Source organism: Macaca nemestrina, chromosome 13 (genome assembly GCF_043159975.1).
Source record: "Macaca nemestrina isolate mMacNem1 chromosome 13, mMacNem.hap1, whole genome shotgun sequence".
In the NCBI taxonomy this organism is placed as follows: domain Eukaryota; kingdom Metazoa; phylum Chordata; class Mammalia; order Primates; family Cercopithecidae; genus Macaca; species Macaca nemestrina.
This window is the reverse complement of record NC_092137.1, coordinates 27,335,683-27,362,775: the sequence shown is the minus strand read 5'-3', so window position 1 is coordinate 27,362,775 and position 27,093 is coordinate 27,335,683. Positions and strand designations below refer to the sequence as shown.

The window sequence follows — 27,093 nt, the reverse complement described above, 5'->3', positions numbered from 1 at the left end:
GGCTCGGACGCCGCACGGGTTGCAGGTACAGACTCTCAGGTCTAGCTGGCTCTTCCGGCTACAGGCGCGGCAGTCTGGCCGGAAAGGCAGGGTTCAGCGATCCAAAGCGCGAGCCCGGCCTGGGAGTCCGCCTCCTCCCGGCTCCCGTCGAGGCCGCGTGGGAACCCGTTGGCCGCGCAGGCGTCGATCTGCCCTTTTTGACACTGCAACTCCCATGAGGCCGTGCAGCGTCCCTGGCGCCGCTGAAGACGCCCTGGAACTCGACCGGCTCCGGAGGGCTCGGTGACTGTGGCCGCGCTGCATTATGGAATACAGAGTCTAAGAGAAAACTAGCCCGGCACCGACTCCCGACCAAGTACACGTGTTTACCTAGTGCACTGGGGTGGGGGCGTCAGTGAAGAGCAGCTAACAAGATTTCGTCATAAGACCGCGACCAGACAGGCGGCGCCATCTTCGAACTTAGACTTCCGGAAGGACTTTGGCGAGGGTGAGTGTACCGCCGCAGCGGGTGTGTGGGGGGCCCCACGATTACTCCTCCCCCTTCTTTTGCCGTAGCACTGAGATATTGGGAACAAACTCCTGGCTCCACTCTTCTCCCAGCCACAGCAGCGCGCCTTTCAGCGTCTGCGCTCCTACAGAGCACCATCATGCTCCGCACCTTCCCTACTGTGGCCACCGTGCACCCCCCATCTCTGCAAGCCTCGGGTCTTGCCCTCCTCCCCCACCCGGTGTCGGTAACGCGGAAGCCTGTGTCTGGGCCTAGGCGCGGCATACATAGCGTCCCTCGAACTCGGCGAACCTGCAGTAGTCCTTGGTCTTAGAAATACCAGGGCTCCTCTCCCGCACAGGCCAGTGGAGAAATCTGCCTTCACGCCCAGGACTGAAGAAGGGCAGGTGATGGTCCCTAGAGTGGTTGTGGGTCAATATGTTTTAGCTGTGTTCCAACCTCTTCCTCGAGGAGGCTCTTTAACCCCGAAGGTTGTGCCCCGCGCGCTGCAACGCCATTGGCGTAGCCAAGGGCCAGTTGTGTTTCCTTGTCTAGTTCTTTTGTCCCGTGGCAAGTTGGCTGTCTGTTGGGGAAGTCAGAGGTGGCGACTTCAACTCCGCCGGAGGCAACTCACTTTGTTGAAGGTCTATATAGGGTATGGACAAACCTCTTTGTTCCAGAGGCATACACAATTTTAAGTCAATCCCGTGTCATCGTCACAATTTTTGCAATCTCTTTTTATCAGCTGTACTGTTGTTTTCTGAATAGTTCTCTTTAAATTGACTTACTTAAAAAGTTTAAATGCGTTAGTCTCGACCTAAGCAATATAAATGAAACCGTGAGTTTCATGGGCTATTTATAATTGTTTATGAAAGTTGAAATAAAAGCACTAGTTACTAAAATGTTCGTTTTCGTACCATTAAAAACATCTTGCATACCGCCAGTTGTACCTTAGGAACACTTTAGGAAACAATATATTAAGCCAAGCAGTGTGTATAAAGTAATTTCATACTGGAGGTGCAGTGTTGTGTCATTACTTTTTCTTGGCTGGGGAGGTCAGGCTGGCATCGTGGAGCAGCAAGGGAACCAGACAGATTGGGGTGCAGTGGAAGATTTTAGAAACTCTAGTACGAATTATTTACTGATCATCTATTCCTTTTCTGTGTAGCCAAAATTTGTACCATCACACATCCTGTTGCTGCCTTCCATGAGAAGTGTATTTTTTTTTTTTTTTTTTTGAGACGGAGTTTTGCTCTTGTTGCCCAGGCTGGAGTGCAGTGGCGTGATCTCGGCTCACCACAACCTCCACCTCCCGGGACAGAGTCTCGCTCTGTCTCCCAGGCTGGAGCGCAGTAGCACGATCTCGGTTCACTGCAGCCTCCGCCTCCCGGGTTCAAGCGATTCTCCTGTCTCAGCCTCCTGAGTAGCTGGGATTATAGGCGCGTGCCACCACGCCTGGCTAATTTTGTATTTTTAGTAGAGACGGGGTTTCACGATATTGGTTAGGCTGGTCTCGAACTCCTGACGTCGTGATCCGCCCGCCTCAGCCTCCCAAAATGCTGAGATTACAGGCGTGAGCCACTGTGCCCGGCCAGGCAAATTGTATGTACAGGCAATTCATAAAAGACATATGGGTGTCCAATATATAGAAAGAAGTTGCTAACACCAATTATTATCAGTGTAAATAAATAGAGTGGGGAAGAATTCTTTCACCTATCAGATTGGTGAAAATTAAAAACAGTAAAGGTGTGATAAAATGGGTACCAATATACATAAATGGTTTTAATTTTGGTGAGCTGTTTGGTAGTATCAAATTTTGAAAATATGCATATTCAGTGTAGTACAGTAATTCCATGTTCAGATGATTATTCGAGAAAAATAATCTCTTATTGATGAATTAATGAAGAGATTTGTACTAGGATGTTTATTGTAGTATTTTTTGCAATAGTATTTTAACTCGATTGTTCATTAAATGAAGATTGTCTAAATAACTAAGTCTGTGGAATGCTGTACAGCAGTTAGGAAGAATGAGATAAATATATGTATACTGATGTAGAAAATCTTTAAAAAAAAGACAAAAAACAAAACAAAACGGAATCTTCCTTTTCTCACCCAGGTTGGAGTGCAGTGGCGTGATCTCAGCTCAATGCAACCTCTGCCTCTGCCTCCTGGGTTCAAGTGATTCTCATGTCTCAGCCTCCCGAGTAGATGGGATTACAGGAGCCTGCCACCACGCCTGGCTAATTTTTGTATTTTTAGTAGAGATGGGGTTTCACCATGTTGGCCAGGCTAGTGTCCTGACCTCAAGTGATCCATCTGCCTTGGCCTCCCAAAGTGCTGGGATTACAGGCCTGAGTCACAGCACTTGGCCTAGAAAATCCTTAAGACGTGTATAGAAGCTCTCTTAAATGATTTCCATTTAGCTCCTTACGTTAACTGACATACCCTGTTTCCTCTCTAAATGCTTGAAGCTTGAAGGTTTTTCTCCTGTAGACCTGGTCAGTCTGCTTCCACTAGTTGAGTTGAATGCTTGCCAAGAGTCATTATATTGATTTCCACTTTTTTTTTTTTTTTGAGACAAGGTCTTGCTCTGTCACCCAGGCTGGAGTGGAGTGGCATGATCACAGCTCACTGTAACCTAGAACTTCTGGGCTCAAGCGATCCTCTGGCCTCAGCCTCTCGAGTAGCTAGAGCTACAGGCCTGTGCCACCACACCCAGCTAATTAAAATTTTTTTTTTTTTGGTAGAGACAGAGTTTTGTTATGTTGTCCAGGCTCCCACCTTTTTTTTTTTTTTTTTTTTTTTTAATGTTAGTTGCTTTGTTTTTATACATATGTTATAGGCTGGGCATGGTGACTCAAACCTGTAATCCTAGTACTTTGAAAGTTGAAGCAAGAAGATCACTTGAGCCCAGGAGTTTGAGACCAATCTGAGTAAGATAGTTGAGACCCTGTCTCTACAAAAAAACCACAAAAATTTAGCTAGACCTGGTGGTGTGTGCATGTGGTCCCAGTGGCCTGAGAGGCTGAGATGGGAGGATCACTTGGGCCCAGGAGGTCAAGGTGGCAGTGAGCCCTGATCACAACACTGGGCTCCATCTTGGGTGACAGGGAAAAGAAATTTTAATATAAAAGAGTTATTGTTTCTATTAAAACTAATTTGATTGGGAGGCGGAGGTGGGTGGATCATCTGAGGTTGGGAGTTTGAGAACAGCCTGGCCAACATGGTGAAACCCCATCTCTACTAGAAATACAAAAATTAGCTGGGCATGGTGGCACATGCCTATAATCCCAGCTACTCAAGAGGCTGAGGCAGAGAATCGCTTGAACCCCGGAGGCGGAGGCTGCAGTGAGCTGAGATCGTGCCACTGCGCTCCAGCCTGGGAGACAGAGCGAGACTCTGTCTCAAAAAAAAATGAAAACAAAAACAAAAAACTAAGTTGAACATAGATGTTTGTTGATGCTATCTTTTTTGTTTTGTTTTGTTTTGTTTTGTTTTGTTTTGTTTTGAGGTGGAATCTAGCTCTGTTGCCAGGCTGGAGTGCAGTGGTGCAATCTTGGCTACTGCAACCTCCTGCAAGCAATTCTGCCTCCGCCTCCTGAGTAGCTGGGATTACAGGGATGTGCTGCCATGCCCAGCTAAATTGTGTGTGTGTTGTTTTTTTTTTTGAGACGGAGTCTCACTCTGTCACCCAGGCTGGAGTGCAGTGGCACGATCTCGGCTTACTGCAAACTCCCCCTCCCAGGTTCATGCCATTCTCCTGCCTCAGCCTCCCGAGTAGCTGGGACTTAACAGGCGCCTGCCACTGCGCCCGGCTAATTTTTTGTATTTTTTAGTAGAGACGGGATTTCACCGTGGTCTCATCTCCTGACCTCATAATCTGGCCGCCTCGGCCTCCCAACGTGCTGGGATTATAGGCGTGAGCCACCGCACCTGGCCTTTTGCTGCTATCTTTATAGTATTTTATATTAAGTAAAAGTTTTGTGAAAACAATTCTAAAAAAGTAAAAGAAGCAAACTAAAACTAAATTGAATGCTTTAGAAAGACAAAAGAGGTGAGTTTGCAAACAGAAAAGTTGCCAAATAGGTGTGAATGAGACAACTGTAAAAAACTGAGGAAATTTTGTAAAACTCTGGAAGTTTACTGCTTGTGAATTGCTTCTCAAGAAAAGTGAATGTTTCAAGAAAGTAGTGTTGGAGCTACACCACTTTTGGCCAGGCTGGTCTGGAACTCCTGACCTTAGGTGATCCACCCGCCTCAGCCTCGCAGAGTGCTGGGATTACAGGCATGAGCCACCACACCCAGCCTCAGCTAATTAAAAAAAAAATTTTTTTTTTTTGCAGAGACAAAGTCTTGCTGTGTTGCCCAGGCTGATCTCGAACTCCTGGCCTCAAGTGATCCTCCCAGCTTGGCCTCCCAAAGTGTTGGGATTACAGGCATGAGCCACTGCGCCCAGCCTAGCATATGATTCTTGAGCCAGCAGCTGTAAATAAGAGCAACTTCCCAGTTTGATAAGCACTTGTTCTTACCAACTGTTTTTCCCTCAGCGCTCCTCGTGATCATTTATGCAAGTGTTTTTCAGCTTGAGTGTGCGTCAGAATCCCCTGAAGGGCTTGTTAAAACACAAAGTGCTGGCCCCATCCAGAATTGCTGATTAGGTAGGCCTGGGGTAGGACTAGAAATTTGCATTTTAACAAATTTGCAGGTGATACTGATGCTGCTGTTTCTGGGGCCACACTTTGTGAACCACTGATATGAACTGTTTAATACCCTGTAGTGAATTCCTTTCTGCTTGAACTGATTGGAGAGGTTTCTGTTCTGTGCAACTGAACCAATGTAGGGGAGAATATTTATTTTAGTTATATCTTTGTTCTTATCGACTTTGTCAATGATTAAAAGAAGTTATTGTTGTTCTATGTCATGAACATTTTGCTTTATATCTTTTGATGCTGTTGTTTGATGTTTAAATGTCCATGACATTTGTATCTTTTATATGATTTGAAGTTTTATTCATTATAAACTACTCCCTTTTGGGCTGGGCACAGTGGCTCATGCCTGTAATCCCAGCTTTTTGGGAGACTGAGACAGGGGAAATCATTTGAGGTCGGGAGTTCAAGACCAACCTGGCCAACACAGCCAGACACCATCTCTACTAAAAAATACAAAAGTTAGTGGTGCATTGTGGCACATGCCTGTAATCCCAGCTACTCGGGAGGCTGAGGCAGGAGAGTTGCTTGAACCCAGGAGGCAGAGGTTGCAGTAAGCCAAGATCGCGCCACTGCACTCCAGCCTGGGCAACAGAGCAAGGCTCCGTCTCAAAAATACTACTACTCCTTTTATTCCTATTTAGTATTTTCCCCCTAAGTTCGACTTTGCTATTGTCATCAGAACTCCTCCTTTATTTTTGCTTAGATTTTGCCCTGTACATTTTAATTCATCTTTGTTTTTTGAAAATACAAAGGCATCTCTTGAAAAGCATATAGTTACTTGTCTTTTAAAATCAAATCAGGCTGGGCACAGTGACTCACGCCTGTAATCCCAGCACTTTGGGAGGCCGAGGGGCAGATCACTTGAGGTCAGGCGTTCGAGACCAGCCTGGCCAACATGGTGAAACCCCATCTCTACTAAAAATACAAAAATTAGCTGGGTGCGGTGGCAGCCGCCTGTAATCCTAGCTACTGGGGAGGCTAAAGCAGGAGAGTCACTTGAACCTGGGAGGCAGAGGTTGCGGTGAGCTGAGATCAGGCCACTGCACTCCAGCCTAGGTGACAAGAGCAAGACTCCATTTCAAAAAAAATAAATACAAAATTAAAATCAAAGCAGACCTTGTTTTGTTTTTTGTTTTGTTTTTGAGACCGAGTCTCTCTCTGTTGCCCCAGGCTGGAGTGCAGTTGCCCGATCTCTGCTCACTACAACCTCCGCCTCCCAGGTTCAAGCGATTCTTCTGCCTCAGCCTCACGAATAGCTGGGACTACAGGCATCCGCCACCACTCCTGGCTAATTTTTGTATTTTTAGTAGAGACGGGGTTTCACAGTGTTGGCCAGGCTGGAGTGCAGGGACTCCTGACCTTGTGATCCGCCCGCCTCAGCCTCCCAAAGTGCTGGGATTACAGGCTGGAGCCACCGCGCCCGGCCCTCAAACCAAATCTTTATTCTTTTTACTTTTGAGATAGCGTCTTGCTCTGTCTGCCCAGGCTGGGATGCAGTGGTGTGATCTCGGCTCCACCTCCCAGGCTCAAGTGATTCTCATGCCTCAATCTCCTGAGTAGCTGGGATCACAGGCGTGTGCCACCATGTCCAGCTAATTTTTGTATTTTTAGTAGAGATGGAGTTTCGCTTTGTTGGCCAGGCTGGTCTCAAATTCCTGGCCTCAATCTGCCTGCCTCGGCCTCCCAACATGCTGGGAATACAGGCATGAGCCTGTATCTGCCCCTATTGTTTCTTTTAATGGATGAATTTAAATGATATGTGTTTATTGTTATGATACATGTTTTTTATTTTTTTTGTTTTTTGTTTTTTGAGACAGAGTCTCGCTTTATTACCCAGGCTAGAGTGCAGGGGCGCGATCTCTGCTCACTATGATCTCTGCTCACTGCAACCTCCACCTCCCAGGCTCAGGTGATCTTCCCACCTCCAATTCCTGAGTAGCTGGGACTACAGGTCCCTGTTGTCCACCATGCCTAGCTAGTTTTTTTTTTTTTTTTTTTTTTCCAAATGGAGTCTTGCTCTGTTGCCCAGGCTGGAGTGCAGTGGCGCAATCTTGGCTCACTGCAACCTCCGCTTCCCGAGTTCAAGCAATTCTCCTGCCTCAGCCTCCCAAGTAGCTGGGATTACAGGCATGCAGCACCACACCCAGCTGATTTTTGTATGCTTAGTATAGAGAGGATTTCACCATGTTGGCCAGAGTGGTCTTGAACTCTTCACCTCATGATTCGCCTGCCCCAGCCTCCTAAAGTGCTGGCATTACAGGCATGAGCCACTGCACCTGGCCCTGTTTTGGTATTTTTCTGTAGAGACAGAGTTTTGCCATGTTGCCCAGGCTGGTCTCAAACTCCTGGGCTCAAGGGATCCTCCCACCTCCGACTCCATAAGTGCAGGGATTACAGGGATTAAGTCCTGCGCTAAACTCACCCTTTTATAATGATGCTGATCTGACTGGTCAGGGTGGAGCCCTTGTAGCCTAATCATCTCTTGAAGGTCCCACCTCTTAATACTGTTACAAATGGCAATTAAATTTCAACATGAGTTTTGGAGGGGATGTTCAAACCCCAGTTCTTGGATTTCACAATCCCTTTGGTGTTTTTGAAAGTGCAGGAATTTTTGTTGGAAATTTGCTTCTGTTTTCTGAATCACTTCTTCAAAAGGGTACTCTTCATCTTTCTATCCTTTTTATTCTTTAAGTAATCTATGCATCGGTCCTTTTTGCTTGTGACTAATTTTGAATGGGGCAGTTCTGTCAGGGCTTCTTATTTATCAAAAGAACAATATAGATGGATTTTCACTGACCTTTATTTACCTTGACAGTGTTATAATGTATCTTTGGCACATGTGTTTTCTTGTGTCCTCAGCACCTGCCTCAGAAGGTTGGCCATGGTTATAGTTTATAATCTGTAGCTTCTTCATGTGAGACAGTTGGAAGCTTTTATTTTATATTTCTTATGGAATTTGTATTAGCACACTTTTCCACTGAGACTGATGAACTGTTTATCCTTTATCCTTAAGGCGTATATAGATCTGTGGTGGGAGGGGGTGTCCCATCCTGGGATTTGAACTGTGTCTCCCGCTGTATCACAGACAGGCAGGTTATTCTGGCCAAAAACTGGACCCTTGGAGAGTTCTGTGTTGCTTAGGTTTCGGGTTTGGTGGTCAGTGTTTTATCTCAGTTTACTTTGGCCCATGGTTATACAGCTAATTTTTTGGGGTTTGAAGAAAATGAAGACTCGTGACAATTTTAGTTAATTCTTCAATGTGGAAAGGTTTCTTGGCCAGGCGTGGTGGCTTATGCCTGTAATCACAGCACTTTGGGAAGCCAAGGTGGGAGGATCTCTTGAGGTTAGGAACTCAAGACAAGCCTGGGCAAAATAGCAAGACCCAATCTGCACAAAAAAAAATTAAAAACTTATCTGGGCGTATTGCTGCACATTTGAAGTCTCGGCTACTTGGGAAGCTGGGAAGGGAGGATTGTTTGAGCCCGGGAGTTAGTGGCTGCAGTGAGCTATGATCACACCACCACACCTGCCTGGGTGACAGAGCGAGATCCTGACTCAGAAAAAAAAAAAAAATTAATTTTAAAAAGTAAAAAAGGCAAGGCATAGTGGTTTATGCCAGTAATCCCAGCATTTTGGGAGATGAAGTGGAGAGAATTGCTTGAGTCCAGGATTTCGAGTATGTAGTCACGCCATTGCACTCCAGCCTGGGCAACATGGTGCAACTTAGTCTCTACAAAAAATACAAAAATTATTCAGACATGGTGGTACATGCCTGTAGTACCAACTACTCAGTTGACTGAGGTGGGAGGATCACCTGAGCCTGGGAGGTCCCGGCTGCAGTGAGCTGTGATTGCACCACTGCCTTCCAGCCTGGGTTACAGAACGAGACCCTGTCTCAAAAAAAAAAAAAAAAAAAAAAAAAAAAAAAAAAAAAAAAAAAAAAGTTTCAGGATGGGCACGATGGCTAACATCTATAATCCCAACATTTTGGGAGACAGGTGGAAAGATTGCTTGAGCCCAGGAATTCAATACCATCCTGGGCAACATAGTGAGACCTCATCTCTACGAAAATTTTAAAAATTAGCCAGGCATGGTGATACATGCCTGTAGTCCTAGCTACTTGGGAGGCTGAGGCAGAAAGATTGCTTGAGCCCTGGAGGACAGGGCTGCAGTGAGCTGTGATCACACCACTGTACCACTGCAGCCTGAATGATAGAACAAGAGCCTGTCTCAAAAAAAAAAAGAAAAGTGGTCATTCACGGTGGCTCAAGTCTGTAATCCTAGCACTTTGGGAGGCCAAGGCGGGCATATCACCTGAGGTCAGGAGTCAAGACCAGCCTGGCCAACATGGTGAAACCCCATCTCTACTAAAAATACAAAAAATTAGCTGGGTGTGGTGGCGGGCACCTGTTGTCCCAGCTACTCGGGAGGCCAAGGCAGGAGAATCACTTGAACCTGGGAGGCAGAGGTTGCAGTGAGCCGAGATCACACCACTGCACTCCAGCCTGGACAACAAGAGTGAAACTCCATCTCAAAAAAATAAAAAAAAGAAAAGCTTTCTTAATGTAATAGGGTGTTCCTTGATTATTTCATAGCCTACCCACCACCCCCATCCAGGTGAAATATTGATGGCAGGGCACCAAAGAACTCTTTGGCTCATTCTTTTTTTTAAAGACAGAGTCTCACTCCATGCAGGCTGGAGTACAGTGGCATGATCTCAGCTCACTGCAACGTCCGCCCCACGGGTTCAGTTGATTCTCTTGCCTCAGCCTCCTGAGTAGCTGGGATTACAAGCGCCTTCCACCGTGCCTGGCTAATTTTTGTCTTTTTAGTGGAGACGAGGTTTCACCATATTGGCCAGGCTGGTCTCGAACTCCTGACCTCAGGTGATCTGCCTGCCTCAGCTGGGATTACAGGTGTGAGCCACTGTGCCCGGCCAACTCATTCTTTTTAAAAAATAAATTCATTTATTTATTTACTTGAGATAGGGTGTTGCTTTGTTGCCCTGGCTGTAGTGCAGTGATGTGATTACAGCTCACTGCAGCCTTGAACTCCTGGGCTCAAGTGGTTCTTCCACTTCAACCTCCCAAGTAGCTGGGACTACAGGTGTGCACCACCATGTTTTTTTGTAGCAAAGGGGTCTCACTCTGTTGCCCAGGATAGTCTTAAATTCCTGGACTCAAGCCATCCTTCTGCCCTGTCCTCCCAAAGTGCTGGAATTACAGGCATAAGCTATCGTGCCTGGCCAGAAAATTATTTTTAAATATTTTTAGAGATGGGGTCTTATGGTTGCCTAGGCTGGAGTATGATAACACCATCATAGCTCACTGTAACCTCGAACTCCTAGGCTCAAGCAATCCTCCTGTTTCAGCCTTACATGTAGCTGGGACTACAGGTGCGCACCACCATGCCCAGCTAACTTTTAAAATTTTTTGTAGAGATGAGTTCTCCCTATGTTGCCCAGACTGGTGTTGAACTCCTGGCCTCAAGCAGTCCTTCTTCCTTGGCCTCTCAAAGTGTTGGAATTGCAGGCATAAGCCATCCTGCCTGGTCTTTTATTCTTAAATAAACTTATTCCTTGACTAATCCTTACAAAAATAGATGTTAACATTAAGTATGCCTCTTCACTTTGGTCTAAATTTTGTAGTATCTGGCAGCTCTTTTTTGTAGGATATTCTAAGGAAGTTGTGTCCCTTTCCTAGATTCATGATAAACAAATTTTTCTCTCTCTCCTTTTTTGGGGTGTGTGTATGTCTGTGTGTATGTTTCATTTCATTGGGTTTCAGAGACAGAGGTTAAATAATTGTGCATTCACTGCTTCATCCTTACAAGAAAATATATGAGCTTTAAATTAGATAATTATATGTAGCATTTAGTATAGTGCTTGGCACATAGCATTTAATAAATGGAAGCTTTATGGCCAGGCACGGTGGCTCACACCTGTAATCCCAGCACTTTGGGAAGCTGAGGTGGGTGGATCACCTGAGGTCAGGAGTTTGAGACCAGCCTGGCCCACATGGTGAAACCTCATCTCTACTAAAAATACAAAAATTAGCTGGGCATGGTGGCACGTGCCTGTAATTCCAGCTACTCGGGAGGCTGAGGCAGGAGAATTGCTTGAACCCAGGAGGTGGAGGTTGCAGTTAGCTAAGATCACGCCATTACACTCCAGCCTGGGTGACAAGAGCGAAACTGTCAAAAAAAAAAAAAGAAAAAGAAAACTTTGTTTACTTGTTTGTCTGCTTCACCAAAATGTAAGTTCCATGAGGGCAGGGACCTTATCTGTCTTGCTTATTGTCATATCACCAGTTTCTTTTTTTGTTTTTGATTTTTAAATTAAAAAAAAAATTTTTTTTTTCGCTAGAGAAGGGGTCTTGCTGTGTTGCCCAGGCTAGCCTCAAACTCCTAAGCTCAAGCTGCCTTCCTGCCTCAGCTTCCCAAAGTGTTGGGATTGCAGGTGTGAGCCACTGCACCTGGCTCCTTACCAGTTTCCAGAACAGTGCCTAACATATAGAAGGTGCTTAGTAAATATTGTTGAATGAGTGAATAATCAGAGAACTTGGGTATGGGTGTGAGAATGAGGGGAGAAAAGATGGGGAAACAAAAATCTGAGCTAGTACAAATAGTTTCTGTCTTCTACTCATTTGTATGTCTCTGTATGCAGGGGCAGCCATTTTGGGGGGTGCTGATGGATACCTGCGGGGTCGGCTATGTTGCCCTGGGGGAGGCCGGCCCCGTGGGGAACATGACTGTGGTAGACTCTCCTGGACAAGATGTGCTAAATCAGCTTGATGTCAAGACCTCTTCAGAAATGACCAGTGCAGAGGCTTCCATAGAGATGTCATTACCTACCCCTTTGCCTGGATTTGAGGATTCTCCTGATCAGAGGAGGCTCCCTTCAGAGCAGGAAAGCCTCTCCAGACTGGAACAGCAAGGTATGTACCTTGTCCTCTTATCTTTTTATTCCCCATGCCGAGCTTAAGATGAAAGAGAGCAGGTTGAGCTCATAGGATCTTACAAACCTGGATACAGGGTAATCTTTTCCGAAGAGGTTTGAGTTCTGGTCCCATCTCACAGACCCATATTCTTCTCTACAGATCTTTCTTCAGAGATGTCAAAGGTTTCAAAGCCTAGGGCCTCAAAGCCTGGCCGGAAGAGAGGTGGTAGGACACGAAAAGGCCCCAAAAGGCCCCAACAGCCTAATCCTCCATCAGCCCCTCTGGTTCCTGGTCTCTTAGATCAGTCCAACCCTCTGTCCACCCCCATGCCTAAGAAACGAGGTCGAAAGTCCAAGGCAGAGCTGCTACTGCTGAAGTTGTCAAAAGACCTAGAACGGCCAGAATCTCCATCTCCAAAGAGGCCCCCTGAGGACTTTGAGACCCCTTCTGGGGAACGACCCCGCCGAAGGGCTGCCCAAGTGTAAGGATTGTGGGGCACAGCTTGGTAGAGGGGGGTTGGGTGAAGGGATCAGGGTGGGGCAGATGTTGGAGGGATGAGAAGACTGTGATGAGGTATTAGGTAAGCAGGGGTGGTGTCTGGATTCTAGGGACTTCAGCAGTCCATTAGGCTCTTACCACAGCACTATTAATGGTACATATTGCTAACTTGGTTTATCTGAGAATTACTTTCTGTACTTTATGTCCAATGCCATTTTTCACAAACTACCCAGTTCTTTATTGCTGTTTTACTGTCCAGTATATGTCAATATATATGTGCTGTTCCATTCTTTCTCTTGCCCTCTGTGTTCTTTGACTGTGGTGGAATGAAAAATGCATTGAACTTGGAGTGAGAAGACCTGGGTTCAGATTCCACATTTGTTATCTGAATCATCTCGGCCAAGTCACATAACTTAGATTTCTGGTTTTTCATCTTCCAAGGGGGAAGGGGAAATTAATAGAGTTAATTGGTTAATCATGGGGTTATTGGGAGGATCCATTGAGATAAAAATAACCATGTCTGGAAACGTGGGTTCTCAGTTATATGTGAGAATGGCTCTGACTCTGCCCTATCCCACAGGGCACTTCTGTATCTTCAGGAACTGGCTGAAGAGCTCTCAACAGCCTTGCCTGCTCCTGTGTCATGTCCTGAGGGCCCCAAGGTGAGCAGCCCCACCAAACCGAAGAAGATCCGGCAGCCAGCAGCCTGTCCAGGTGGAGAAGAGGTGGATGGTGCTCCACGGGATGAAGACTTTTTTCTCCAGGTTGAGGCTGAAGATGTGGAAGAAAGTGAGGGCCCAAGTGAGAGCTCGTCTGAACCTGAGCCTGCAGTGCCCCGAAGCACCCCACGAGGATCTACTTCAGGGGTAACCTCAATGGACAAGAAAGTGAATGGGGACATAGTAGGATTTTAGGGGACCAGCAAGGTACTGAGAAAGGAAAGATAGCTTTGACCTGGTAACTCTAATAGACAAAACGGGTTAAAGAAAAAAGGGTCAATTTCAAAAACAGTTGGCATATTAGGGAGAGCGCAGAAGAAGGGGTACGGTAAACAAGATTATTCATTCATATATTGAGTGTCTATTCTCTGTTAGGAAACACAAATATAAATAAGACAGTGTCCTGCCTTACAAGTTCACAGTGCAATCAGCACTACCCCAGGAGTGAACAAAATGATTTAGGCATATAGAGGAAGGGCAATTAACTGCTTAGGCCTCACAGAGGAATGATGGTTGAATTGCTTCTTGAAGGATAAGTAGAAGTTTGCCAGAGGGGATGGTTTTCCCAGAAATTGGTTATGGCTGGAGCACAGGGCCTGGAGTAAAGTTGTAGGCGAGATTAAACTGGAGAAGATGAAAGGACATAGACCAATAGGAACCAACAAAGATTGTTTTTGTTTATAGGTTTTTTGTGTGTGTGTGTGTGGTAAAATGTATGTAACATAAAATTTGCCATTTTAACCATTCCGGGCGCGGTGGCTAATGCCTGTAATCCCAGCACTTTGGGAGGCCGAGGCGGGTGGATCACCCGGGGTCAGGAGTTTGAAACCAGCCTGACCAATGTAGTGAAACCCGGTCTCTACTAAAAATACAAAAATTAGCCAGGCATGGTGGTGCGCACCTGTAGTCCCCGCTACTTGGGAGACTGAGAAAGGAGAATCACTTGAACCCAGGAGGCAGAGGGTTGCAGTGAGCTGAGATCGACTACTGCACTCCAACCTGGGTAAGACAGCGAGACTCCATCTCAGAAAAAAAAAAACATGCACAGTTCAGTTGTACAGAAACTGTACAACGAATGTTTTTAAGTAGAAAAATAACATCAGTTAGGAAAATAGGTCAAATTATAGTTGACAAGAGGACAGTTTTGCCAGGCATGGTGGCTCATGCCTTGTAATCCCAGCACTTTGGGAGGCCAAGGCAGGCAGATCACAAGGTCAAGAGTTCAAGACCAGCTTGGCCGACGTAGTGAAACCCCGTTTCTACTAAAAATAAAAATAAATTAGCTGGGTGTGGTGATGCATGCCTGTAATCCCAGCTACTCAAGAGGCTAAGGCAGGAGAATTGCTTGAACCCAGGAGGTAGAGGTTGCAGTGAGCCGAGATTGCACCATTGCACTCCAGCCCGGGTAACAGTGTGAAACTCCTTCTCAAAAAAAAAAAAAAAGAAAAGAAAAAAAAACAGTTTCCATTATTCAGCTAAGAGATATTGAGGTCCTAAATCAAGCAGTGAAGGAAGAGAAGAGCAGGGAGGGGGCAGATTCAAGAGATATGTAAAAGGCCAGGTGTGGTGGCTCACACCTGTAATCCAAGCACTTTGGGAGGCCAAGGCAGGTGGATCACTTGAGGCCAGGGGTTTGAGACCAGCTTGACCAACATAGTGAAACTCTGTCTCTACTAGAAATACAAAAATAATTAGCTGGGTGTGGTGGCGTGCACCTGTAGTCCCAGCTACTTGGGAGGCTGAGGCAGGAGAATCACTTGAACCCAGGAGGCAAAGGATGCGATGAGCTGAGATCACGTCATTGCACTCCAGCCAGACTCTGTCTTTAAAAAAAAAAAAAAAGATATGTAAGATAATTAAAAAAAAATTTTTTTAAATTCTTTTGTTTGTGTTCTCTCACAGAATGGAATATGTAAGAGAATTAACAGTATTTAGGAATTGAAGGGAGGGAGGAAGTTGAATAGCAGCTTCCAGCTTAAATGGTGGCATCATGCACTGATCCTGGGAACATGGAAAGGGCGAAGGATGTGGGAGGGGCAAAGGTGGGGAGGGAAGAAGATGAATTCACTTTTTTTTTCCTTTTTTTTTTTTTTTTGAAACAGAGTCTTGCTCTGTTACCCAGGCTGGAGTGCAGTGGAGCGATCTCAGCTCACTGCAACCTCCGCCTCCTGGGTTCAAGCGATTCTCCTGCCTCAGCTTCCCAAGTAGCTGGGATTACAGGCACGCGCCACCACACTCAGCTAACTTGTATTTTTAGTAGAGATGGGGTTTTGCCATGTTGGCCAGGCTGGTCTTGAATTCTTGACCTCAGGTGATCTGCCCGCCTTGGCCTCCCAAAGTGCTGGGATTACAGGTGCGAGCCACCACACCTGGCAGAATTCACTTTCTGACATGTTGAGTTTGAGATGCCCATGGGCCATGGGCCATTCTGCTGGAGATGTCTGATCACCAGTTGCATATATGAGACCAGTGCCTTACTTGCCTCATGTGCAACATTTAAGGGACAACAGAAACCCTCAGTAATAGAGATAAATGCTATTTTGATGCAACATTTAAAAAAATCAAATCAATGCAACAAATCATGGGTATTTTGTTCCATGATGAACAAAATATCAAAATTTTAAATAAAGACAGGAACTTTACTGATGTTTTTTTTAACTGATTATTTTTTTTTCCATTTGCCTCATGCTCTAATATGACTTGCCACAACACTGTCTAGAACTTGTAGAGAAGTTGAGACCGAGTCAGGTTTACATTACAGAGATGTAAACTTGATAATCAGGCATAAAGATGGTAGTCAAACTGGGTTCAGTGGTATGCATTTGTACTTTGAGCTACTCAGGAGGCTGAGGCAGAAGGAGTTTTTGAGCCCAGGAGTTGATGTCTGGCATGGGCAACATAGCAAGACCCTGTCTCTAAATTTTTAAAAAGGCCAGGTGTGGTGGCTCACACCTGTAATTCCAGCACTTTGGGAGGCTGAGGGGGAAGGATCACTTGAGCCCAGGAGTTCAAAATCAGTCTGGGCCATGGAGAAACCTTGTCTCTACAAAATAATACAAAAATATTAGCCAGGTGTGGTGCTCTGTGCCTGTAGTCCCAGCTACTCAGGAGGCAGAGGTGAGAGGATTGCTTGAGCCCAGGAGGCAGAGGCTGGGGCTGCAGTGAGCCAAGATCGCGCCACTGCACTCCAGCCTGGGCGACAGAGTGAGACCCTGTCTCAAAAACAAAAACAAAAAAAACAACCAAATAAACAGATAGTAGGCAAAGCTTTGGGACATGAGATGAGATTACTAGGAGTGTGTCAGTGTCTGTCTGTCTGTGTAGAGGGGCGAGAAGACGACAGGAACTCTGGGGAATACCATCATTGAGGAGACCTGTCAAGAAGGGAGAGCATGTGAAGGAATATTAGAGAGGGGAGAGGAGTAAGGGAGACTGTTCCATAGGGTGGGAGTTTCAAGAGGCATAAGGGAAGTCCTCTGAATCAAATGCCATGGAGATGTTGAGGAAGCTGAACAGAAAATAGGTAACGGATTTTGCATTTTCGATGGAGGAGTAGTGCAGAAGGTAAAGAAGTCATTATAATGGTTGAAACACAAATCTTTTAAGATGCTGATAGGGCAGTGATTGGAAGGGGAGGTATTGCCAAAGAAGATAAAAACTGGAAAAGAACTGTCTCTGGGACTTTGTCCAACCTGTAGAATTCGCTTCCTTATATTTTCTTCAATTTGATCCTCAGAAGCAGAAGCCACACTGCCGGGGAATGGCTCCCAATGGCTTACCAAATCACATCATGGCTCCTGTTTGGAAGTGCCTCCATCTCACCAAGGACTTGTGAGACTTGGGAACTGGGGGCTGGGGATAATGAAGGGGTGGTAGAGGAGTGCAAGGATGGTATTGAAGTGGGGCTGTGAGAAAGACAAGCAGTCATGGGGGATACTGTGATGACACTCATTACTAAAAAGCACTGCTCTAGAGGCAAGAGCTCTAGAACGCTTTAACTGAGATGAAATAAAATGAAAGGCTGTGTTTCTCAGCTGCACTAGCCACATTTTAGGTGCCCAGTAGCTAATTGGAGCTAGCAGCTGGCATATTGGGCAGCACAGATAATAGATCATTTCCATCCCCACAGAAAGTTTTATTGGACTGTGCTGCTCTAGAATCCCTCTCCTCCTCCATTAATGCTGCTGCTTTTTCTCCAGCCGAGAGCAGAAACATTCATACTGGGAGTTTGCTGAATGGATTCCTTTAGCCTGGAAGTGGCACTTGTTATCTGAGCTGTAAGTTGAAGCAGCATCTCTGAAGCTTAGGAAGGGTGACACCACTGGAGACGAAAGGGTGACAGAGGCTCTATAATGGGAACCCTGGGATGGGTGAAACCCTTCCAAATTTAAACTGTTCCCTTTGCCTTCCCCCAGTGAGGCCGCTCCCTACCTGCCCCAGGAGGAGAAGTCTCCATTGTTTTCTGTACAACGTGAAGGGCTACCTGAAGATGGCACCCTCTACCGAATAAACAGGTGAAGATTGCACATCCGCCCTTTTTTCTGATTCTGGAGCCAGAAACAAGAAAAATGAATGTTGAAAGAGATGACAGATAAGTCCTGTCCTTCCCTTGATGCTGGTCAAGTTGGTCCCAAGAATAAGAGTGCTGGCTAGAGCTGGTCAGTCCTCTCTGATTTGTAGTGTTCATTACTGCTGGCCCGCTGAGGGAAGCTAGAGAGATTTAGGGGCCAAAGCAGTTCACAAGGTTACATGTACTCAGATAGACCTGGACAGACTAGCCTTAGGGAAAATACTATAGTATTCCAGAATGAACAGCCCTGAAGATGAGCTGGAGCTAGACAGACTTTGGAGGCTGGGCATGGTGGCTCACACCTGTAATCCCAGCACTTTGGGAGGCCAAAAAGGGAGGATTACTTGAGCCCACGAGTTCGAGACCAGCCTAGGCAACATAGCAAGACCCCTATCTCTACAAAAAATTTTAAAGTTAGTGGGGTATGGTGGCATGTGCTACTCCAGAGGCTGAGGTGGGATAACCACTTGAGCCTGAGAGGTCAAGGCTGCAGATCATGCCACTGCACTCCATCCTAGGTGACAGACCCCATCTCAAATAATATAAGACAGACTTTGGGAAGGAAAGCAGGAAGATACAAATGGTAGCCAAGGACTCTTCTCACTTGTAAACTGTTTTTGATATTCAGGCTCTTGCTTGAGCCAGTTCATACTGGCTCTGGGTGGAGCTCCCATACAGTCCTCATTACCTTTCATTAATTCCTTTCTTCATCCCATCTTTGATTTTTCTCTAGATTTAGCTCGATCACAGCACATCCAGAGCGCTGGGATGTGTCCTTCTTCACGGGGGGACCGCTCTGGGCTCTGGACTGGTGCCCAGTGCCAGAGGGGGCAGGAGCCTCGCAATATGTGGCTCTTTTCTCCAGCCCTGACATGAATGAGACACACCCACTGAGCCAGCTTCATTCGGGTCCTGGGCTGCTCCAGCTCTGGGGCCTTGGGACCTTGCAGCAAGAAAGCTGGTGAGGTGGGGTTGGACACTGCCATGGGAGGGTGGTTGAGGACAGCAGGATGGGGTCTGGACAGGATAGGGGGAAGGGATTGGATTGGGCTGAGACAAGGGGAGCTTACCTCTGGCAGCCCTACGTCCCTTCTTCCTACCCACCATCCCCACATGCTGTCTCTCTCCAGTCCTGGCAACAGGGCCCACTTTGTCTATGGGATTGCTTGTGACAACGGCTGCATCTGGGACCTCAAGTTCTGCCCTAGTGGAGCATGGGAACTTCCAGGCACCCCTCGGAAGGTACTTCGCAGTCGACTGTGGGATGGCCCTAGGACTCAAAGCCAGGACAAAGAGGCACTGGGAATTCTTAGAGTTTAAGGAAGGAAAGTTGGAGTGTGGTGGATGGAGTTTTTCCAGCAACTCCATACAGTATTTTCAGGGACTAGAACCTCAAAGGTTTTCTGTGAGTCAGTTGAAGGCAGCAAGCCTCAGCACATCTTTTACCCTTTAGGCTCCTCTCCTGCCCCGGTTGGGTCTCTTGGCTCTGGCCTGCTCAGACGGGAAAGTACTGCTGTTCAGTCTACCCCATCCAGAGGCCCTGCTGGCTCAGCAACCCCCAGGTGAGTAGCACAGCAAGGAGAATGGGGCTGCTGTCGTGGTGGCCAGAGCATAGCAGGACCTATCTCCCTGGAAGCTCCCCTGGGCCAGTCTCTCTAGCACAAAGCCTTACTCAGCCACACACATACCCTGCGTTGTGACTCTGGTTTGTTCTCGAGCCCTCTCTCTTCTGCAGTCTTGCAGCTGTACTCTCTATCTCTCCTTCCCTCTTCTGTGCTCTCAGGACTTTCCCCCTGTTGCTGCCACAGGTAACTGGCTGTGTAAAGAGCTGCTGAGGGCTTGGGCTGATGGATAGGGCCCATCTCCCCTGCCATACTCTTGTTCCCCTAATCCTGTTCTTAGCCCCTCCTGCCCTCACCATCACACAAACACAATCCCTTGTTCTGAAGAGAGGGATAGAATAGAGAGCTGAAGGTGAGCAAGAGGAAGAAGGAGTCAGGAAAAGGCAGCTCCTATATGTTGAATTTATTTTTCATTAGTACTGAGTATTTAAAGAAGAGGGCACAAAGGTTGGAGCCCTGAGAAGTCCCATATGTGGTGGTCTTGCGGAGTGGGTTGAGGAGGTAATAGGAGGTCAGAAAATAAAGATAGTAAATACAGACAGTTCTTTCAAGAAGTTTCGCTGTGGGACTGGGCATGGTGGCCCATGCCTTAATTCCAGTACTTTGCAAGGCCTAGGTGGTAGGATTGCTTGAGCCTAGGAGTTTGAGACCAGCTGGGGCAATATAATGAGATGTCGTCTCTACAAAAAAAATTTTAAAAAGTAGCCGAGCATAGTGATGCGTGCCTGTAGTCCCAGCTACTTGGGAGGCCTAGGTGGGAGGATCACTTATGCCCAGGAGGTTGAGGCTGCAGTGAACTGAGATTGTGCCACTGCACTGTAGCCTGGGTGGCTTAGTGAGACCCTGTCTCAAAAAAAAAAAAAAAAAAATTGGCTGTGAAGGGGAGCCAGTAATTGAGGGTGGTGGATTGCCTGAGTGTGGTCAGTAAAGAAAGGTTTTGTCCCTTTATTTGGATAGGAGACAGTAGGGCATGTTCACATGGCAACATGGGAGTGACAGACTAGGGAGGGAACAAGTGGATGATACAGGAGGAAGGAGGATAACAGAATGAGCAGTGTTCTGGAAAAGGTGCTAGAGGATGAGGAGAGAGTGGAGTGAAGGGATTGCTCTTCTGATAGGAGGAAGGATACTATCAGGTGTAACAGAAGGAAAGAAGATGGGAGCAGATAGAGGTAGGTTCATAAATTTGGTGATGGAAAGATAAGGACTTTCTCAACAAAGGATAAGGGAACGTCACTATTTAAAGGATTGGTTGCTGATTTAAGAGCAAGGCCTGTGTCCGCAGAGGAGGTCTACAGGGAAAAAAAAAGCGAGGCCTGGCTAGGCATGGTGGCTCACACTTATAATCCCAGCACTTTGGGAGGCTGAGGCAGGAGGATTGCTTGAGCCTAGGAGTTGGAGGCTGCAGTGAGCCATGATCATGCCACTGCACTCGGGCCTGAGTGACAGAGTAAGACCCGCTGAGTCCTCGGGATCCATAGAGTTAGTTACTGCTCTTTTTCCCTCACAGATGCAGTGAAGCCTGCCATATATAAGGTGAGTGAGGAACCTGCTACCTTAGCTGAGGCTCCATCTTCTTAGAGCCTCACCTTGCTGATTCCACAGTGAGTCTCCTTATACTTCTGAAAAATACCCTCATCCTGCTGGATTAAACATTGATGTGAGCTTTCATTCCAGTGTAGGTGTCCGTAACCCTGGTCCCATCTCTTTCCCTGCAGGTACAATGTGTGGCAACTCTGCAGGTAGGGTCTATGCAAGCTACAGACCCCTCTGAGTGTGGTCAGTGCCTTAGCCTGGCCTGGATGCCTACCAGGCCCCACCAACACCTAGCTGCTGGATATTATAATGGTAAAAATACCAAAATAAAACATAAGGAACTATTGCTCTTTACATTTTTTATATATGCTTGTTTTTTGGTGGTTTCTTTGGTGGTTCAGTACTGGATATATAGTTAGAAATATTCAGGCAATGTGAAAAAACTAGAAAGAAGTAAGTCACTAGACTGTTTCTACTCAGAAAAAAATTTAAGAGTAGATAGATGCTGGGCCAGGCATGGTGGCTCATGCTTATAATCCCAGCACATTGAGGAGCTGAAGCAGGCAGATCACTTCAAGTCAGGAGTTCGAGACCAGCCTGGTCAACATAGTGAAACCCTGTCTCTACCAAAAAATACAAAAAATTAGCTCAGCGTGGGGGCACACGCCTGTAATCCCAGCTACTTGGGAGGCTGAGGCATGAGAACCCGGGAGGCAGAGGTTTCAGTGAGCCAAGATCACACCCCTGCACTCCAGCCTAGGCAACAGAGTGAGATCCTGTCTGGGGGAAAAAAAAAAGTAGATGCCTGCCAGATGTGGTGGCTCATGCCTATAATCCCAGTACTTTGGGTGGCTGAAGTGGGAGGGAATCACTTGAGGCTGGGACTTCAAGACCAGCTGGACAACATAGTGAGACCTCATCATTAAAAATAACATTTTTAGGCTGGGCGTGGTGGCTCACGCCTGTAATCCCAGCACTTTGGGAGGCCAAGGCGGGCGGATTATGAGGTCAGGAGATCGAGACCATCCTGGCTAACACAGTGAAACCCTGCCTCTACTAAAAATACAAAAAATTAGCTGGGCACGGTGGCAGGCGCCTGTAGTTCCAGCTACCCGGGAGGCTAGGGCAGGAGAATGGCATGAACCCAGGAAGTGGAGTCTGCAGTGAGCTGAGATCGCACCACTGCACTCCAGCCTGGAGAACGGAGCGAGACTCTGTCTTAAAAAACATATATATATATATACTAAAAATAATAACATTTTTTAAAAATTAAAAAAGTGAGGAGGAACATCCTTTCACGCAGTTCTTTTTTTTTTTTTTTTTTTTTTTTTTTTTTGAGACGGAGTCTCGCTCTGTCACCCAGGCTGGAGTACAGTGGCCGGATCTCAGCTCACTGCAAGCTCCGTCTCCCAGGTTTATGCCATTCTCCTGCCTCAGCCTCCCGAGTAGCTGGGACTACAGGCACCCGCCACCTCGCCCGGCTAGTTTTTTGTACTTTTAGTAGAGACGGGGTTTCACCGTGTTAGCCAGGATGGTCTCGATCTCCTGACCTCGTGATCTGCCCGTCTCGGCCTCCCAAAGTGCTGGGATTACAGGCTTGAGCCACCGCGCCCGGCCTTCACGCAGTTCTTTATGTATATATACAAATAAAAAGATCAGAGGAAAGAAAGAGTTTTATAAAAATGGGATCAGCCAGGCATGGTGGCTCACACCTGTAATTGGGAGGCTGAGGCAGGAGAATCGCAGCCCAGGAGTTGGAGACTGGGCAACATGGTGAAACCCTGTCTCTAACTAACTAGCTAACTAACTAAATGAATAAAAATGGGATCATACTGTGTAAGGTATTCTAAAATAAAATGTATTAAATTTAATTATATCTTAATTTTATAGAAGAAAAAGACAGTAAAGTCAGACTGAAATATTGGCTAAGCTCCTGCTGAATGTTTCTTCACTATAAGCGACACTTATATATATTTATAATAAATATTACTTTATAATAACTCCAACATTAAGTAGTTGGAGTTACTAGGTTTTGTTTTGTTTTTTGTTTTGTTTTGTTTTATTTTGAGATAGGGTCTCATTGTGTCACCCAGGCTGGAGTGCAGTGGCAAGATCTTGGCTCACTGCATCCTGGACTTCCTGGGCTCAAGCAATCCTCTAACCTCAGCCTCTGGAGTAGTTGGAACTACAGGAACAAGTTACAATGCCCGGCTAATTTTTTGTGTTTTTTGTAGAGATGGGGTTTTGCCATGTTGCCCAGGCTGGTCTTGACCTCCTGAGCTCAAAGTGATCACCTCCCTCAGCCAGCTGCTGGGATTACAAATGTGAGCTACTGTGCCTGGCCTAGATTGTTATTTTTAAATGACAGTGTTATTGGCCAGGTGCGGTGGCTCATGTCTGTAATCCCAGCATTTTGGGAGGCCGAGGCGGGCAGATCACGAGGTCAAGACATCGAGACCATCCTAGCCAACATGGTGAAACCCTGTCTCTACTAAAAAATAGAAAAATAGCTGGGCAGGATGGCACGTGCCTGTAGTCCCAGCTACTCGGGAGGCTCGAACCTGGAAGGTGAATGTTGCAGTGAGCCAAGATCGTGCCACTGCACTCCAGCCTGGCGACAGAGTGAGACTCCATTTCAAAAACAAAATGACAGTGTTATTTTTAGGAAAGTAGACTTTCTGCTAGGAAGGAAAGGAAATTAACACTCTTACATGTCTTTTTATTGTCCCTTTCTCCATGTTCTTTTTCTTTTGGTGGTATTATTCTTACGTTGTCAGGGTACATGATTCTTCATGCTGTTCTGCTTTCTTAATTCCTAAACTTGATTGAGTGCCTCTACCAGTCCATTTATCTTAGTCTCCCCCCCAATTGCTGAATTATTTATATTGCATGGCTATAATTCATCATCAACAAATTTTTTTCAAGAAAGGTTCATAGGTACTGCATTCATTCCCTCAGCGGCTCAGCCTTCTGAGTAGCTGAGACTACGGGCATGCACCACCACACCCGGCTATTTTATTTTTTTTTGAGACAGGGTCTCTGGGGTCCACGCTGGAGTGCAGTGGCACGATCTCAGCTCACTGCAACCTCCACCTCCCGAGTTCAAGCGATTCTCCCACCTCAGCTTCTTGAGTAGCTGGGATTACAGGCGCATGCCACCAAAGGCCAGCTAATTATATTTTTAGTAGAGATGGGGTTTCACCATATTGTTCAGGCTGGTCTCAAACTCCTGACCTCAGGTGGTATGGCCACCCTGGCCTCCTAAAGTGCTGAGATTACAGGCGTGAGCCATCGTACCTGGCCTTATTTTATTTTTTAGAGACGGGGTCTCAGTATATTGCCCAGGCTGGTCTCAAACTCTTGGGTGCAAGTGTTCTTCCTGCCTTTACCTACCAAAGTGCTAGGATTATAGACATGAGCCACTGCACCTAGCAACATTGTGTTGCTTTTGACTTTTTGCCTGTTCTCTTTGTCTTGGGGCAGTTAGCGAACATTTTCTTTTTCTTTTTTTTTTTTGAGATGGAGTCTTGCTCTGTCTCCCAGGCTGGAGTGCAGTGGCGTGATCTCGGCTCACTGCAACCTCTCCTTCCTGGGTTCAAGTGATTCTCATGTCTCACCCTGCCAAGCATCTGGGATTACAAGCACGCACCACTACACTGGCTAATTTTTTTTGTATTTTTATTAGTGATGGGGGTTTTACCATGTTCTCCAGGTTGGTCTTGAACTCCTGACGTCAAGTGATCCACCCACATTGGCCTCCCAAAATGTTGAGATTACAGGTGTGAGCCACTGCGCCTGGCTTCCTAGAGTTTTTATGCTTTTTTTTTTTTTTTTTGAGACGGAGTCTTATTCTCGTCACCCAGGCTGGAGTGCAGTGGTACAATTTCATCTCACTGCAACCTCCGCCTCCCGGTTCAAGCAATTCTCCTGCCTCAGCCTCCTGAGTAGCTGGGATTACAGGCACCCACCACCACATCTGGCCAATTTTTTGTATTTTTAGTACAGACAGGGTTTCACCGTGTTGACCAGGCTGGTCTCGAACTCCTGACCTCAGGTGATCCACCACCTGCACTGGCCTCCCAAAGTGTTAAGATTATAGGCGTGAGCCACTGTGTGCCCAGCCTATGCTTTTTAAAAGTTTCTTGACTTTCATTTATAGGGAGAGTAGAGAGAGGTGCATTCTACCCTGTGTACTAGGTGTGTTCACCCTATCATTTTTCAACTGTAGATTCCAGACAAAGCTATTACTTTTTTGTTGAAGAGAATTGGGGTTAAAATATCATGTTGAGTCTTTAAGCCCTGGAGGGAATGCTGGATAGCTAATCAGGATCCCCATATCCTTTCATAGTGGTTTGGATCTGAGGGTAGAAGACAAAGGTCCTAGGTGCTCAGAGAAAGAAATTAGAGCAAGGAAGAGAGAACTTGCTTTTAATGCTTACACATTCTGTCCCTATTTCAGGCATGGTGGTTTTCTGGAACCTTCCCACTAACTCACCCCTGCAGCGGATACGGCTCTCTGATGGCTCCTTAAAGCTCTACCCCTTCCAGTGTTTCCTAGCCCATGACCAGGCTGTACGTACCCTTCAATGGTGCAAAGCTAACAGGTATGGAATAGGAGATGTGTGGAGGGGGAAGGTGAAGACTGGGACTGGCTGACTCTTCCACATTTGTTCGGATTTGACCTTCTCCCATCTTTTTACAGCCATTTCCTTGTCTCTGCGGGGAGTGACCGGAAAATCAAATTCTGGGACCTTCGACGACCTTACGAACCCATAAACTCTATCAAGCGCTTCTTGAGTACAGAACTGGCCTGGCTGCTCCCCTACAACGGTGTCACCGTGGCTCAGGACAACTGCTATGCCTCGTACGGCAAGATGGAGATAGGGACATCTAGGGACAGGCCCTAAGGGTTGGAGTGCAAAGCATGCCAGATTGTTGTGGGGAGAGGAGGGTAGAGAGTTGGTTCACTGAGGTGGTTTAAATTCTGGAAGAGGTTAAGGAGAAGAAATGAATCTAAAGAAAAGGAAGGTTTAAATTTATTTCTCTTTTAACAGTTATGGACTCTGTGGGATTCATTATATTGACGCTGGTTATCTTGGTTTCAAGGCCTACTTCACTGCTCCTAGAAAAGGCACTGTTTGGGTGAGCCCCCCTTTCTTTTGCAGTCTTCATTACACAGGAAAATGGCTCATTTATGCACTATTAGTGTCAGAAAGAGGCAGTAGTTTTGGGTAGGAGAAGATAGCTATGTGGTAACTCTATCATCAGGGCTGTCAGTTACGATAAACTCATTTTTGTTTGTGTGTGTCTCAGACTGTGCAGTTGTTACCAGTTCATAGCTCTGAATGAATATATGAATGAATGAATGAATGAATGAAATCTGTCTCTTTCTATTAGAGTCTTTCAGGATCCGACTGGCTTGGGACGATAGCTGCAGGAGATATATCCGGGGAGCTCATTGCTGCTATATTGCCAGATATGGCACTGAATCCAATAAATGTCAAGCGACCTGTAGAGCGAAGATTTGTACGTATATGAACATCTAACAGCAGCTATTGGGTCCTAACCCACATGCCCTCCCAAATTCTGGTAGAGTACAAATTAGTGCTAGGTCTCCCAGCCCTGATATTATCCCAGAAAGTCTTAGCACAGACTTGTGTATAATATTCCCTATCCTACTGCATCTGAGCACATAAAGATACTACTTTCTTCCATCTTTAAGCCTTTCCTGCCCAAACCACTTTCCTCTGCTTTTATTCTGTCTTTAATATTATAGAACCTAATTTCATGGTCTCCTTTCCAGCCTATATATAAAGCAGATCTGATACCGTATCAGGACAGTCCTGAAGGTCCCGACCATTCTTCTGCTTCATCTGGGGTCCCCAACCCTCCCAAGGCTCGAACTTATACTGAAACTGTCAACCATCACTACTTGCTCTTTCAAGACACAGATTTGGTAAGCTGAGGCCAGGAGAATGGGTGTGGTGTTAGAAAAGGTAGAAAACTTTAGTCTT

At 46.3% G+C, this 27,093-nt stretch overlaps 1 protein-coding gene across 5 annotated transcripts in view; it reads left to right on the top strand.

Moving 5' to 3' along the window:
• Positions 1 to 215: 215 nt before the first annotated feature.
• Positions 216 to 27,093, top strand: part of LOC105479752 (general transcription factor IIIC subunit 2) — a 28,994-nt gene continuing 2,116 nt past the window's right edge. The window contains exons 1-18 of one of the 5 annotated variants that reach the window (XM_011737957.3): positions 216 to 487; positions 4,831 to 5,145; positions 11,861 to 12,131; positions 12,294 to 12,615; positions 13,213 to 13,498; positions 17,088 to 17,182; positions 17,551 to 17,628; positions 17,767 to 17,865; positions 18,655 to 18,882; positions 19,052 to 19,163; positions 19,375 to 19,483; positions 21,054 to 21,079; positions 21,262 to 21,391; positions 25,539 to 25,683; positions 25,782 to 25,943; positions 26,134 to 26,221; positions 26,477 to 26,605; positions 26,883 to 27,035. In XM_011737957.3, coding sequence (XP_011736259.1) covers positions 11,885 to 12,131; positions 12,294 to 12,615; positions 13,213 to 13,498; positions 17,088 to 17,182; positions 17,551 to 17,628; positions 17,767 to 17,865; positions 18,655 to 18,882; positions 19,052 to 19,163; positions 19,375 to 19,483; positions 21,054 to 21,079; positions 21,262 to 21,391; positions 25,539 to 25,683; positions 25,782 to 25,943; positions 26,134 to 26,221; positions 26,477 to 26,605; positions 26,883 to 27,035 — 2,409 coding nt within the window. In that variant the 5' untranslated portion in view covers positions 216 to 487; positions 4,831 to 5,145; positions 11,861 to 11,884. Of the gene's footprint in view, positions 1,143 to 4,830; positions 5,146 to 11,860; positions 12,132 to 12,293; positions 12,616 to 13,212; positions 13,499 to 17,087; positions 17,183 to 17,550; positions 17,629 to 17,766; positions 17,866 to 18,654; positions 18,883 to 19,051; positions 19,164 to 19,374; positions 19,484 to 21,053; positions 21,080 to 21,261; positions 21,392 to 25,538; positions 25,684 to 25,781; positions 25,944 to 26,133; positions 26,222 to 26,476; positions 26,606 to 26,882; positions 27,036 to 27,093 lie in introns of all 5 variants that reach the window. The other 4 variants (XM_011737956.3, XM_011737955.3, XM_011737953.3 and 1 more) reach the window with 4 other exon arrangements.